The sequence below is a fragment of the Helianthus annuus genome, chromosome 7 (assembly GCF_002127325.2).
Source record: "Helianthus annuus cultivar XRQ/B chromosome 7, HanXRQr2.0-SUNRISE, whole genome shotgun sequence".
NCBI lineage: Eukaryota > Viridiplantae > Streptophyta > Magnoliopsida > Asterales > Asteraceae > Helianthus > Helianthus annuus.
Window position 1 is genome coordinate 13,545,830 of NC_035439.2, and position 16,514 is coordinate 13,562,343.

Below are 16,514 nucleotides of genomic sequence, written 5' to 3' on the forward strand. Positions count from 1 at the left end.
AAATGTGGAACACGTTACCATTGGACAACGAGATAGCCAATGTGTAATATGACCCACCAGTCAGGATTGATAGTACCGAATGAGTAATTGTGTAGATATAAACATTGTAATCGCTCTCAATACTGTAAAATGATAAAACTTTTCTTGATTAAATTGGGATTCACTCACCAGTATTTCCCACTGACAAAATGTTTTTAAATGCGTTTCAAGTAAAAAAATGTGAAGGCCAAATAGAAGCCAGCTGGACAGCACTGAATGCTTGGAAAAGTGGCTATAAAAGTTACCTAATAAAGAAGATGTTTTATTTCAATAAAATAGGGTTTATCCCTATAAACTTGTTTGTAACGAAAACTTGGGTTTTATCCCAATATAATTATTATTATAAAATAATGTGTTTTACTCTGATAAAATATTTCCTAACTACGGTACTGATGAAATTTCTGCTGCCAAATAATAATAAACACCGATACCAGCATCTTTGAGTAGGCCGCGGCCGCCCGCCTCCCGAGGCAGGAGTCGGGGGTTGCGACAATGTCACTTGGATCCATCTGACTTAGGCTGTAGGGTGTGAAACAAAGCCTCTAGGAGCTTTATCACGCCACGTCAGATCTACGTCAACGCCACCTCATATGGGGGGCTTGAAATCCTTTCCTTTTAACTTGTATGGTATGGTATAAAGCTCACTATTAAACAAAATTAAAAAAAAAATTATTGGTTGAAAAGATGTGCCCCACCTGCACACACCTTTAACCTCAGCTATCACATTAGCGAACAAACTATGGCGCCCCCTTTAAATCGGTCGGTATGAGTGGTGGCGCCTCGGAGGCGCTATCGATGGCGAGGTGGCGGGATGACGCCTTCACATACAGACTGGCCTTAAAACCAAGTTTCCAAAACATATAATTTTCTTGAATCCTTAGTGAAAACTATTGCATATGTAGCACGAAACCATGTTTATAACCTAAGATTACTACTGATATAGAATGCCAAACAACATTCTTGAGCAAACAGGTAAAAACTACCATCGTTACACACAATTACTGTTAGAAAAGGAAAAAAATAACTTAGAGAAAATAATGGATCCTCAACATCGTCTCCATTTTTAATTAGTCTTTCCTTTTATTTGTTCTTGTAAGCCTATAAATAAAGGCTCTCGTTTTTCATGTTTTGTATGCAAGATATATTCAATGTAGTCTTTAATTTTCAACATGGTATCAGAGCAGAGTTATGATCCTTGAAAACTCTGTTCTCCAATCTCAAACCAAAACCAAAACCAAAACCAAAATCGTTCAACCAAAATCAACTTCAAATCTTCTTCGCCACGAACCATCCAATCGAAATCAGAAAAAACCAAAATCAAATCAAAACCTAAACCCCGAAATCGAACCTGAAACCCCGCTGAACTTCGCCGCCGCCGCATCCACTGCCGCCGCTGAAAACCCTAGGGTTTCGCCGCAATCTCCGTCAATCGCAACAGGAAAAACAATCAATTGAATCAAAATATTCACCGGAAAACATTCAATCAGAGATGTCGAAGAAGAACAACTTATCTCTTAGAAAAAAGCAGTATGAATTCGAGCTTCAAAGAGAAAAAGAAGAGAGAGATAAGAAGGCGAAGAAGCTGGAAGCTAGCAAGAACAAGAAGAAGGGTAGTGGTGGATTTGCAGTAGGGAAGAAGGTGCGAGCCTCTGAGGTTAAGCAGATTATTCATGATCTTCGTAAATGGAGACGGTTCCATCATGCATTGGAGGTTTCAGAGTGGATGAACAAGAAAGGTATTCGTGCATTTACACCTACAGACCGTGCAGTGCAGTTGGACCTAATTTGCAAAGTCAAAGTAGGCAAAGGCTCCCTTTCTTTTAAATAAAAAAAAATATTAAAAAAAAAACAACGTTTCCGTAAAAAAACAAAGCTCAAAAAAAAATTAGAGCTCAAAAAAAATAAAATCTTAAAAAAATGATAGCTCAAAAAAATCAAAGCTTAAAAATCAAACTCGAAAAACCCAAAAACCCAAACCAATGCCAAGACCCAAATGGCCAAGTTGATTTTTCAACTTGAGGGGAAACCAAAACCCAAAATAGGTTGCCATGTCGAAAGGCGGTAGCTCAAATCAAACCAAAAGTTACCATGTCGAAAGGCCGTAACTTAATAGCTCAAACTACCATGTCTAGGAGACGGTAGCAAATCAAAAACCAAACAAATCAAAACCCAAAAACAAAACCAATCCAAGTTGAATCGTGGCAATCCCACAATTCAACTTGAGGGGGAGTGTTAGAAAAGGAAAAAAATAACTTAGAGAAAATAATGGATCCTCAACATCGTCTCCATTTTTAATTAGTCTTTCCTTTTATTTGTTCTTGTAAGCCTATAAATAAAGGCTCTCGTTTTTCATGTTTTGTATGCAAGATATATTCAATGTAGTCTTTAATTTTCAACAATTACACAAATGTAAGGTTAAATATAATTTATTATATTTAATATATGGTTATTAAATCATTTATATAATATTAGATCAAAATATATAATACCTTATAATATATTAGTTGGTAATTTTTGATGGACTATATTACCCTTATTAACTAATAAATATTTTCCGTTAGATGTATTTAAGAAGATGACCAGAAAGGATTTTAGGTTAGACATTCATAATAACATCACATATATCACGACCTCCTCTCTCTCCATAATCACAAGTTTTTCACTCTTAAGAAGTCGGAACTACCATCAATCATATACATCCTAAACGGGAATTGGATCAAGCTGAATGACATGTCGAACTCAACGGGTACATCTATTTCTGGATTCTCTACTGGCTTGAATGCTATAATATGTATTATTTTTACATGTTTTTTTTATTACATATTAACAGAACTGATCAACAACAAACACAACCCAAGTTTAATACTTTTTATGAAATAGTCAATTCTTGAAGGTTTAGGAGATGACCACAAATGTAGTTGAGGATATTTCTATGGCTAGGCTATTATGCCTATTCTTTTATTTTTCATTTGGGTACTATTATTTGCATCTAGCATTTTATTATTTACATCAAGTGATATGACATTAATAAATTTGAATTTATATTTTTCTTTTGTAACTTCCGAAATATAATGTTTTTAAAAAACGAATATGGTTTTGTGATGTGCTTATTTTTACCTACGTTTTGATACAAATTTTATAAAAAACGAAGCCGTATCAAATATAACGTTTATAAGTCGTTATAAAATTTTATATTTCGTTTTTATAAAATTTATATCAAACCTTAGATAAAAATAAACGCATCATAAAACCATATTCGTTTTTTTAATAAAACATTATATATCAGAAGTTATAAAGAAAAATACAAATTTAAATTTATTAATATCACATCTTTTGATATCAATAGCAAAAAATTAGGTATAAATAGAATTACCCTTTTCATCCTTGAAGATAGTTCTTAGATTTTCACAATATAACAGTTTTTTTTTAATATTTATTTAGCTTTTCTTAATTCATTTATCAATGTGTTACTATCGTTAAATCGATAAATACCAACGTATAACTATAACATTATAAAAGTAAATTTTAAAATATTTATAAAATTAAATGGCTTTTAACAGCATTAAATGGTAGTTGTAAGAAATTCAGTGTGTAGGGTTTGTCTGGTTGTTTGGGAGACGTGGTTGAATAAACAGAGTAGTCATGTGATTGCAGAAGTTATGTGTAAGCGTGTGTGTCAGGGAAAAGAAAAATTCACACTTTAACCTTTTGTCTTTTTACTCAAGCATTTTTAATCCCCAACTTACTCTATACAAGTCCTAAAATATCTTTATTTTGCTATACATTATTTAGAATACAGTTAAGTCTCATTTACTTCTTTATGGTTTGTGTATTTTTATTATTACAGATTTTAAAATTGAACAATTTTTCTCTGACATGTGTCGTTTCTATCCCAAAAAACTAACTCAGTTTAAAAAAAAAAAACTCACAACTCAGTTATCCCAAGGACGTAAATGACACATAAAGTATAGGAACGAAAATGACACATAACTTCAAGAATTTTTTATTTTTTTAATTTATTATTATTATTATTATTATTATTATTATTATTATTTATTATTATTATACACAGTTAGGGATAATTATTGGTACCGGGTACTGGTACCGAATTTCCCGTACCGAATTATTTTCGGTACTGATTCGGTACCAACTTTTGCGTTTTCTTGTGCCGGTACATTTGGATCGATTCTGGAATTTTACCGAATATTACCTTCAAATATCGGTACCATACCAAATATTTTACGTACCGGTACCGAGCTCATCACACATTCTCTATCACCCCCTCTCTACATAACCACCGCCACAGCCCCCGTCGCAACCACCAGACAACCACCACATGTAAAAAAAACTCAAACCCACGTTAGATCATAACAGCACTCTCTCTCGATACGGTTCGGTGGTGGCTGTCCTGTTGATGATTGTTTGGTGGTGGCGGCGGTGGCTGTTGTGGTGGTTATGTAAGGGGGTGAAAGAGAGTGAGTGTGTGTGTGTATGGGTGTAGGGATGAGCTCGGTACCGGTACCGAAAATACCGATACAAAAAATGTTCGGTACAATACGTACCGGTACGATACCGGTATTTAAAGGTAAAATTCAGTAAAATACCGGTACCGAACCGAAAATGCCAAAAAGTGGGTTCCAAATCGGTACCGAAAATAATTCGTATGGGAAATTGGGTGCCATTTAGGGTTTAAGGTGGTGAAAGAAATATGGAAAATTGAAAATTGAAAATTGGCCCATTTATGTAATTTCTCTTTTTTGGGCCTAATGTTATGGGCTTGTTTGTTTTATGCATTTCTTTTAGTTTCTAACATAATTTATAGATTGATTGGGTCTCAAATATCGAATTTACACAATATAAGTCGGTTTTCGAATGATTTAAACGTGTTTTAATCGGTTTTTCAAGTATCAAGCATCAATTTGTAACTAAGAATCGAGAATCATGCATAACATAGCATTCAAAATGTGAATTGTGATTACAAGTTTGCACATGAATATGATTAAAATAATTGCGTTTTCATTATGATCAATCGTCTCGGATTACAAGTTGGAACGAAAATAGAATCCAACAAGGGTACAAGTGTCTAAAATGGAAACTACAACAATTCTTGCTAGATTGGGAAGGTACAAATAAGCGAAGCGTTACAGCCGGTCATGTCTTCGGGACACCATGCAAAGATGTCCATGTTGTGTAACAGCAGCTTCCTGAGATACGAGAGAGTGTCTTCGGTGAGGTTGGTGTTTACCCTTATCCTTTGTTGGGGATACTTAGGGTTAATGATCCAACCTTCTTCTTCCTCTTCGTTTTTTGTTGAGCTTTCCCCTTCAACCAGGAAGGCTTCCTGGGTAGGTTGAAGGGTTGCAATTCCTCTTTCGGTTGGGAACTTGACTACACATTGACCAACTGAAACAGCCATACCAAACTCACTCTGCCCCGACCTTCCTATGATAACATCATAGTTGGAAGGCATGTTGATCACCACGAAGGTGAGTGGTTTGGTCCTTTCCATTTTTCCTTCTCTAAAGCAAACATCAAGTGTTAGTTGGCCAAAGGCTTGATGAGAATGTCAGCAATACCTTTAATAGATTATTCAGTTGGTTGAAGCCTTGAACGTTCATCGTTGATGAGGCGGTTGAAGCACTTTTCGAACATTATCTCAGTTGCTGCCCACGTATCAATGTAAGCTTTGCTTGTTTTGATGGTTCCCACAGTGGCTTCCACCACCAAAGGGTTCGACAGAAGGCCTCTTTCTAGTGGTGAGAAGCATACACATTGAAGCTCCCAAGCCTCCAAGCGTTGTCGTTAGTGGGAGGTTTCTCCATCAAGGTTCACCATGTTCACCTCCTTACCTTTTCCATCAGCCATTTTGTCTTTTACCCCTTTGACTAAATGGGAAAGCTCTCTAGACTTAACAGCTTCCTCAATTCTTTTCTTGAGTTGGAAACAGTCGTTGGTGTGATGGCCTTTTTCTTCATGGAACTCACAAAATTGAGTGGAGTTTTCATTCCTTTTGCTCTTGGGTAAAGGTCGGGGTGGTCGGAAGTTATGCTTTACCTCTTCAGTGGCAAGGATTTCTTGTGGGGTTATGGTTAAGGCTGTGAAGTTCACAGTATTTTCCCTGCTTGAAGGGTTCCTGTCTTCAGACCTTCGTGGATCTGAGTTCCTGGAAGGTTTATTATAAGAACCGTAGTTGCTTCTTTTTCTATTGGGGCTGTTACTCCTCCAGCTAGGACCCCTTTTTCTTTGTTCCTTGATATCGACAGCTTCCTCCCCCGGATGTGAGCCTCAGCCCTTTCAAGGGCCTTTTCAAGGGTCTTGGGCAAGCATTTGTTAAAGTCCCTGGTGAGGTACTTAGAGGTGATTGCATTCATGAAGCTTGCAACCCTCATCTTTTCGTCAGCAGCAACGTATGTTAACCCTTCTTTCTTGTATCTTTCGATGAAATCTCTAAGGCTTTCATCATCCATTTGTTTGATCTGGAAAATCACTGTTGCATCTTTGACGTACCTCCTTTGCTGCGAAAAGTTGGCCAAGAAACCTTTGCTTAGATCATCGAAGGTTCGAATGCTTTTGTCAGGCAAGTCATTGAACCAAATTTGGGCAGATCCTACGGGGGTTTGCATAAACATAAGGCAACACTCGGCGTTGGACCACTTTTAAATCCTTGCAGCCCCGGTAAAGATTTGGAGGTGGTCTTCGGGATCTTCGGTTCCGTCATACGTTCTTATGTGAGATGGCATCTTAATCCGGGATTGGAAATCATAGTCGGCAATTTGTTGAGAAAAACAGGGACAAATTGCTTGGTTTGTATGGTTTGGCAAGATCTTCTTCTGTTCTTGAGGTCGGATTGTTGTTTGCATTCCCTTGAGTGGCTAGCACTTGGTTAATGAAGTGCTGCCAAGGGAAGTTTGCCATCATTTAAGCCATCATCTGTGGCATGAGGTTGAAGGCTTGAAGGCTTTCAGGTGCAGCCATATAATTCATTCCCATAGGGGTACTCATGGCAGCACTTCGTGCCAAGGGAAGGACGGATATGGCTTGTTCCCATGTAGTGGACACAGGAGGTGGAAGGCTCGAAGCTGGTGACTGTAGCAACTGATCTAAAGTTAGCTCATGTCCCAACGGTGCACCGGTTGCCACCGGCTGGGAGGAGAATAAAGGAAAGGTGGTTGGATCTGGTCTTGCAACTGCATATGGACTCGGGTTTGGCGGAGGGTGACTAGGACCGGCTTCATTACTGGATATGGTAGGTTGTGAGCTTATAAAAGGAGGCAGAGGTGGCCCAGGTGACAATGAGGGCTCAGTTTTGTCGTAATCTAGCCTGACTCTTACTCTTTTATCCCTTTCTCTACTCACGTACTGGTTAAGGAGAGACCTCAACTGTAGAAAGTTTCTTGCTACCCCATCAGGTGTTAAATCGATGCGTGTCGGTGTGCGTGTTGCACCGATATGAGGGGATGGAACCCCTAAACGAGATGGGGTTGGTGTCTGAAAGGAAGAAAACTCAGGATACATGGATCCTGTTGGGGTGTTACCCGGCATTGAGAACGAGGTGGGCATAGCCAGTGGAGTTTGGCTAGTACTAGGTGTAGAAGTACGTGGTACTTGGTTCACCTCGCCCGGAGATTCGCCTTCAGACATGATGGTTTTGACGAAGTTGGAGCTACACTACTGGTCTTCAAAGATGAACTTAGTGGAGTAGCCCCACGGTGGGCGCCAATGTTGTTACAACAAATATGAGACCAAGGATAGTGGATAGACTGGTAAGGCAAAAGGGTTCACGAGTTTGGTTTTGCCAAACGTAGGTCGCGAGTCCCCCTACGTATGCAATACGTAGGGTTGGATCACTTATCTACCACTTGCTTTGAGCTCAATATTGAAGAAGATTCAACCATGTTTTGATGTGTGAAGAATAGAACATGCAAAGTACAAGTTCTAAGGGGAGAGTGTCAGATTTCGGAATGTCCCATTGAATGACCGAGTATGGTCATTTATAGAGGAGAATTGTGCTGAGAAGGGAAACCTTTGACTAAGCGATCCATGTATGCAGTGAGGGGGTTACCTGATGTGTGTAAAATGCAACATATAAATTACATCAATTGAGGCATAAAACTAACCCTTTTTAAGTACTAATATTGGAAAAAGAGTGTTTTTGTCTACCTTTTGTATTTTCAGGATAAAATGAGCTCAAATTCATAAAAGAAGCAAAAAGACAGCTAAATCTAACATAAATACAAGAAAAGGAACAAAAGTGGATTGCCCGACCCCTCAACGGCATCTTCCCAAGCAGAAAAGAGAAGTCAGAAGACTGAACACGCCCCGTGCTCAGCCAGCACGGGGCCGTGCCCAAGAAGCAGCAGAAAAGACAAACCTATAGAAGCTTCTATTGCCCACCACGGGGCCGTGTCCAGTGAGCACGGGGGTGTGGCGAAAGTACAGCAGGCGCATTAATTGTAATTGCGAATTACAATTAATGAAGAGAGAGTGTCAGACAGGCACGGGGGCTTGTCCAGCGGACATGGGGCCGTGCCCAGCCTTCTGTTCAGCCTATAAATAGGAGTGCTTGGTTTCATTTCAACTCATCCCTTGGCACACCACCTCTCTCACACTTCATCCACCACCCACCACCATCACAACACCAACATCCACCACCATCATCCATTGTCCATCATAGAGTGTGTGAGTCGTCTCGGGATCCAAGATTGATCGTAAGAGTTCTTGACAATCAAGGCCATGTTTGCCTAAGTCTCTTACATCACTTGGTGAAGACAAGTGTTTAGTATAATACTTTTTATTTTTAATCTTTTGCACTTTTTATTTGGTTTTGTATTAATGACTTTAATAACTAGTTGCTTATGTTGAAGGTGATCTTTCCTTATCGTTTGTCCGTGGTGTCTTGGCATTATTTTACTGTCTATATAAAATAAAAGATTTTCACCATTCATATCTCCACGTCTATATGGAGGTATGTTGGCTACCTGGTCGGGGGTTAGGGGAACGGTTTGGTAAGGGTCTTGCCCTTGTTCAGCGTTTAGAGGTCCTGCAAGGGACCTTGGTCAAATTTAGTAGGATCTCCTTCAATGCCCATAGGTATTGGATGGCGGGGATCCAAACTCTTTGACCCCCTCATAAGTTAACTACTATTAATACTATAACCCGGCTATTTAGGACTGTATCCCTGCTGACTCAGACTACTTAGCCGAGGGTAACGTCACCGCCAAAAGCGGGGCCTACCATAATTTGCATTAATAACTTAATTCATTATCTTCCAATAATCCAACCCTTTAGGATTGTATCCTTGCAGACTCAAACTACTGGGTTGAGGGTAACGTCGCCTTCAAAAGAGGGGCCTACTACATTAACTAAGATAATCTCTTAAACAAGTGCAAAAGTGCGAAAATAATCAAAGGTTATACTAATACACGAGTCGGATCCAAGTGATTCATCTTGTCTATCTGTTTTTATTTTTATTTTATTTTTCAGCATTTAGTTAGTTTTTATTTTCTTAGTTTAAAAACCTTTTCTAACTTTTTGATTTGATTAGACGTTGAGGATAAACCGGTACTAAAAGCTCTTGTGTCCTTGGACGACCTCGGTATCTTACCAACACTATACTACGTCCACGATGGGTGCACTTGCCCATATGTGTGTTTAGTGTTAGTAAATATCGTGTTTTACAAATTTAAAACTTGGCTAAAAGTGTAAAAAGGGCTTAAATATACATCTAAATTATATCACACTTCACGCACATCAAGTTTTTTGCGCCGTTGCCGGGGACACAAGGATTTTAAGAAAGCTTAAAATCGACGGCCTAATCAGTTTTTCAAAACCTTCTTAAAACGCGCGCACATTTTTCTGCATTTTAGTTTAGTTTGCATTTACAGTAGTCTGAACACGGGGCCGTGCTCACTGAACACGCCCCCGTGCTGCATTTTTTTAGTTAGATACCCAGATACAGAGTCTGAACACGGGGTCGTGCTCACTGAACACGCCCTCGTGCTCAACTTGACCAGTAACTTTAATTAAAACGCCCAGATACAGATCCTGAACACGGGGCCGTGACCACTGAACACGGGGCCGTGTCCAGCTTCTGTTTCCGTCTTTGTTTTTGTTTTCTGGTCCCGAGACTCAGTTGTGGTCTGTTGAGTGATTCTTATGGATCAATACTCAGGAGGTTACAACTACACCTATGATGAGGATGATTATAGGGGTAATTATTGCACTAATTGTCGTAACACACACTCGGTTCAATATAGTAACTCATATCAACCATCCAATTCATACACCCATTATGAGGAGCCCAGGCACGAACCATCAACTTCATACACATCCTATGAAGACCAAAGGTATGAACCTCCTCCTTCATACTCATATTTTGATGAACCAAGGTATGAACCTTCATACTCATACTTTGAAGATTCAAGATATGAGCCACCACCTTCATACACTTATTATGAGGAACCATGGCGTGAACAACCCACCTCATATGGGTACTATGAAGAACAAAGTTTCAATCCTTATCCGTCATATACTTACAATGAAGAACAATGGTGTGAACCATCTATTTCATATGAGTATTATGAGGAGCCAAGGATCGAACAACCGGATTCAAGCTTTGAGGATCCCAATTCTTTTCTCTCACCGAAGTAACCAATAGGATATTAGAACACATTAAAACTATCGAACGTTGCATAAAAGAATCTCGCGCAAGGGAAGAGGAATCCCGCGCAAGAGAAGAATTAAATTGTAATAATAACGTAGAGATAGTTGAAAATGTAAAAATGGAAGAACAAGAAAGTGAAAAACCGACACATGAGTTAAACAACAAAAAAGGTGAGGGCGGTAATGTTAAATTACAAGAAGAGTCTAATTTTAAAGAAATTGATCTCTTATCACCTACTTTCGAAAGTCATTGTTTAGTAACCCCTCATGCAAAGTTTTTAAAAGAGTTAAACACTAGTGCTAAAATCAAAGAAATGGTAAGTGTTAAGTTAACTAATGATCAAACCTCGCTAATAAAAGAAGATCCTTTTGAAATTAACATTACACTGGTTCCATGTTTCTTTCAAAATTCATTTATTAGTAATATCACCATTGATAAAGATCTTTGTGTTAACATAATGCCTAACTACATTTTTGAAAAATTAAGTATTAGTGATTTTTCTCCACTTCAAATACCCATTTTTCTATCCGATCGGAAAGTAATAAAATCAATCGGTGTAGTTGAGGATTTTTGGATTCAAACAAATCAAATGGTAATCCCAACCGACTTTGTCATCCTTGATGACGCTCCTCTAGTCTTGGGAAAACCTTTTGTACAAACTCATAAAGCTTTGAAAAACCGGAAATTCACCAATCTACCTCTTCAGTTAGGGGCATTCAAAAGGAGCATAGATCTTGAGCGTTCAATGAAATATCCTTTTGGCAATAATGACCCCCTAATTGAAGATGAAGATGAACCACCCGATACGATTGAAGAGGATGACCACTTTGTTGAAGAAGAGATCGCCATAGAACAAACTTTTGAGGTTCTTGATCTAAATGAGCCACAAAATAAGGTGTCTTCTAAAGACCCACCCATTGAGCTCAAAGAACTTCCTAAAGGTTTGGAATATGCTTTTCTAGACAAAGATGGTAGTTTACCTGTAATGATTTCTTCTAAATTAAGTAGCATAGAAAAAGAGAAATTAGTCAGTCTTCTTAAAAAACACAAAAACGCGATCGCTTGGAAGCTTGTAGATATTAAGGGAATAAGTCCTTCCATGTGCACGCACAAAATTTTAATGAATGATGATTACAAAACAGTAATTCAACCACAACGAAGAGTAAATCCCAATGTACAAGAAGTGGTTAAAAATGAAGTCATCAAGCTACTTGACGCCGGACTAATCTATCCTATCTCCGATAGTCCATGGGTAAGTCCCGTCCAAGTAGTCCCAAAGAAAAGAGGTATGACGGTAATAACTAACGAGAAAAATGAAATAATACCAACAAGAACCGTCACAGGATGGAGAGTTTGTATAGACTATAGGCGATTAAATGAAGCAACAAGGAAAGACCACTTTCCTTTGCCATTCATTGATCAAATGTTAGAACGACTATCCGGTCATAAATTTTATTGTTTCTTGGATGGTTTTTCAGGTTACTTTCAAATACCAATAGCACCAGAAGACCAAGAGAAAACAACTTTCACATGCCCCCACGGAACCTTCGCCTATCGACGCATGCCATGCGGTCTATGTAATGCACCTGCAACATTCCAACGTTGTACGGTAGCCATTTTCCATGATATGATAGAAAAGACAATGGAAGTCTTCATGGACGACTTTTCTATCTTTGGAGACTCATATGACCAATGCCTCGTTAACCTCGAACGAACGCTATCCCGATGTGAGGAGACTAACCTCGCCCTTAACTGGGAAAAATGCCATTTCATGGTAACGGAGGGAATAGTACTCGGTCACAAAATCTCAAGCGAAGGTATGGAAGTTGATCGAGCAAAAATAGAAACTATTTCTCGATTACCTCCACCATCCTCCGTTAGAGCAATTAGAAGTTTCTTAGGGCATGCCGGATTTTATAGAAGGTTTATCAAAGACTTTTCAAAAATTTCAAGACCTCTAACAAAATTACTTGAAAAAGATGCACCTTTCATCTTTGACAAGGAATGCAATCAAGCATTTCTAACCCTTAAGGAAATGCTAGTCAATGCACCTATCATGATAGCACCCGATTGGAAATTCCCTTTCGAAATCATGTGTGATGCAAGTGACTTTGCCGTTGGAGCAGTCTTGGGGCAAAGAAAAGAAAAGCATTTCCACCCAATTTATTACGCTAGTAAAACGCTTAACGATGCACAAGAAAATTACACAACTACAGAAAAAGAATTACTAGCTGTGGTATTTGCTTTTGATAAATTCCGTTCTTACCTTGTTCTTTCTAAAACTGTAGTCTATACAGACCATGCAGCTATCAGATACCTCTTCAAGAAACAAGACGCAAAACCCCGTTTGAATAGATGGATTCTACTCCTCCAAGAGTTCGACATCGAAATCAAGGACAAAAGAGGAGCAGAGAACTCTGCTGCAGATCATATTTCACGCCTAGAAGACCCAGCTTTGGAGGCGACCAGGGACGAGCAAATCAACGAAAAATTTCCCACAGAGTCCTTGGAGATGATGGAGAGTAGACAAGAACCATGGTATGCCGACTATGCTAATTATCTAGCCAGCGGTATAGTCACCGAAGGATGGCCGCATCACCAAAGAAAGAAATTTTTTGCTGATGTAAGGCATTACTTTTGGGAAGACCCTTATCTTTTCAAAATGTGTGCCGACCAGCTCATTCGAAGGTGCGTCCATGGTAATGAAGCACGAAGAATTCTCCGTCATTGTCATGAAGGTCCATACGGAGGACATCATGGTGCCGCTAGTACCACACGAAAGGTATTTGATTCAGGATTTTATTGGCCAACCATTTACAAGGATGCACAAAACCTTGTAAAGGCATGTGATGCTTGCCAAAGATCAGGTAATATTTCTTCCAAAAACGAAATGCCTCAAAACGGCATTCTCGTTTGTGAAATTTTTGATGTGTGGGGACTCGATTTTATGGGACCTTTCCCACCGTCAAAAGGAAACAAATATATACTTGTCGCAGTCGATTACTTGTCTAAATGGGCGGAGGCCGAAGCTCTTCCAACAAATGATGGAAGAGTAGTGGTAAACTTTCTGAAAAAATTATTTTCTCATTTTGGAACACCAAAAGCTTTGATAAGTGATAGAGGTACCCATTTTTGCAATCATCAACTCGAAAAAATATTAACAAGGTATGGGGTCTATCACCGGGTCTCAACAGTGTATCACCCTCAAACAAATGGGCAAGCCGAAGTGACTAACCGAGGTTTAAAACGAATACTTGAAAAAACCGTAGGTTTAAATAAAAAGGAATGGGCTGACAAATTGGACGATGCTTTATGGGCCTTTCGAACTGCTTATAAAACCACTATAGGAACAACCCCGTATAAGCTCGTCTATGGAAAAAGCTGTCACTTGCCGGTAGAAATAGCTCACAGAGCCTACTGGGCAATAAAAAATGTAAACTTAGACTTAGAAACTGCCGGTAAATACCGATTTTGTCAAATGAATGAATTAGACGAATTAAGGAACTATGCATACTCTAACTCCGAAATTTATAAGGAAAGAATGAAAAATTTACATGATAAATATATTAAGTCTAATGAATTTCGGGTGGGAGATCAAGTTCTGTTGTTTAATTCACGACTTCGATTATTTCCTGGTAAACTAAAATCTAGGTGGTCAGTGTGACACTCTAGGTTTTTCCGAACGAACACCTTGTAATATTTCGTGTATATATAAATATTATTAAATGGAAACGTGACTTTTTACATGATATGTGTGTTGTGTATGTATATATATATATGTATGTGAGTCGAGACCACGACTCGAGACCATGACTCGCAACCACCCGGTTGCGAGTGGGCCACTCGGTCTCGAGTGGGCCTCTTGGGCCGTAACCGGTTTGGGCCGAAATCCCTTAGCCTACTTCGAACCTTGTATATAGATCCCCACTTTCCCCCACTTTCCCTCATTTGCTACACAAACATATCTACACATACACTCCTATTCTCTCTCAACTAGAAACCCCAAACAACAACACCATTTTCTTCCCCAACTTTCGGTTCAAGCTCAAGGATCTCGGACAAGGAATCTCGGTCAAGATCATCACTCGGACACTCCATCTTCTCGGTTCCCTTCTCTTTGTTTTCGGCTCCTTCTTCTTCTTCACAACCGGTTAGTGCTAATTATTATGTGCATAAGGATTTATGTTGTGTTGAATAAACTAAGAAATGCTTGGTTAGTAGTTTTATGCATGATTTTTATGAATGGTTGTGAAGATTGACTATATGTGTAAACCCTTAGGTTTGAATGCTTGGTGACATGTTTAAAATGACTAACAAATGGTAGTCTAAGAATGATTATGGCTAAACATACTATGCTTCATTGTTTCTTGCAAAATGATGATGTTAAACTTAGGATTTCGGATATATATTGTATGTTTCTTTATTCTTACATGTTGATCTTGACGAAATATGTGATTTTGGTCTAAAATGTATGGTTATGTTTGACATGAAAACCCTAGAAATTTATGAATATAGGATGAACTTGTTGAATGTGGTTTGAAGATTTCAAAAATGGCAAAGTTTGATCTAAGTTTACTAATAGTCAGATTAGGCAAAGTGTTAGAGGAAACCTTATTGGTTGTTTCCTGATTTGGGCCTGATTGCATAGTACATATTGGACTGATGCATCTGCATCATCACGTGTACATGAAAGAGACAGCATTACGACTCGCAACCGCACCGTTGCGACTCGCAACCATGGCATGACAACTCGAGACCACGCCGTTGCGACTCGCAACCATGGCATGACAACTCGAGACCACGCAGTTGCGACTCGCAACCATAGCATGACAACTCGAAACCTCACGATTGCGACTCGAGACTACGACGGTTGCGACTCGCAACCACAGCGTGACAAGCCGAAACCACCTGGTTGCGACTCGAGACCATCTGGTTGCGACTGGGCTGTCCACTTTGGTTATTGGGCCATTATGTGTAATATGGGCTACCTGTTAACTGGACTACGTGCTACTGTTTGCTTGTGCAAAGTGTTAGGGCCGGCCCAATAACCCACTGTCTAATTTTATGCATGATACGTGCTAGTTGTTTGTAAGTATTGCGTGATTGCTTGTACAATAAACCTGACCTATACCGGTAACCATGTTAGGACGTGGTGACCAGCGTGTTTGACCAAGTAACCTAATCTGCCGAGCAACCCAAGGTGAGTTCACACACTAAAAGCATGCGTCCCGCGGAGGGACACGAACAAACTACCAACTTTGGGAAAATACTTTCGACCCATTACTCCGGGGGAAGACAGAATGGGTAATTACTATCTCCGGGGGAGATACGTTTGGATACTATTTATAAATCACAACTAGCCAGACTAAACGAAACTCTATCACTTTAAGTCCTTGCTTACAGTACCGATTAATCGCCGGGGGCGAACGGGTTATTAGTTGATAGCGCTATTAGGTTTGACAACCTCACACCGTGACCGGGGGAGATCGGGCGTGAACTAGTAGACCTTGCAACATGGTCAATGACGATAGACATTGACTCGGGGCACGAATATTTATATTCCGTCAACAGTTTCGGTATCTACAGTTTAGTGAGCTTACAGATGGGGTAGCTCCCCACAACGTGATTATAAATGCTTTATCTAAACAACTTAAGTTTTTGGTAAACTAAAACTGGACAACTAGTGAACTCACTCAGCATTATTGTTGACCCCTTATTGCATGCTTTGCAGGTAACCAGTGACTCAGGAGCTGCTGCTTGGGGATGTGTAGTGTTCGTCAAACCCGTGTATTGGGTGAATTATTTTGAACTC

General features: G+C 39.3%; 1 protein-coding gene across 1 annotated transcript; it reads left to right on the forward strand.

The window, feature by feature from the left end:
• The first annotated feature begins 1,053 nt into the window (after window positions 1-1,053).
• LOC110866213 (pentatricopeptide repeat-containing protein At5g09450, mitochondrial-like) lies at window positions 1,054-1,867 on the forward strand. Its single transcript, XM_022115486.2, has one exon. The coding sequence runs from the start codon at window positions 1,529-1,531 to the stop codon at window positions 1,865-1,867; it is 339 nt and encodes a 112-aa protein (XP_021971178.1). The 5' UTR covers window positions 1,054-1,528.
• The last annotated feature ends 14,647 nt before the right edge of the window (window positions 1,868-16,514 follow it).

Coding starts and splice junctions, on each gene's coding strand:
- LOC110866213 (XM_022115486.2), top strand. CDS start 1,529: ATGTCGAAGAAGAACAACTTATCTCTTAGAAAAAAGCAGTATGAATTC.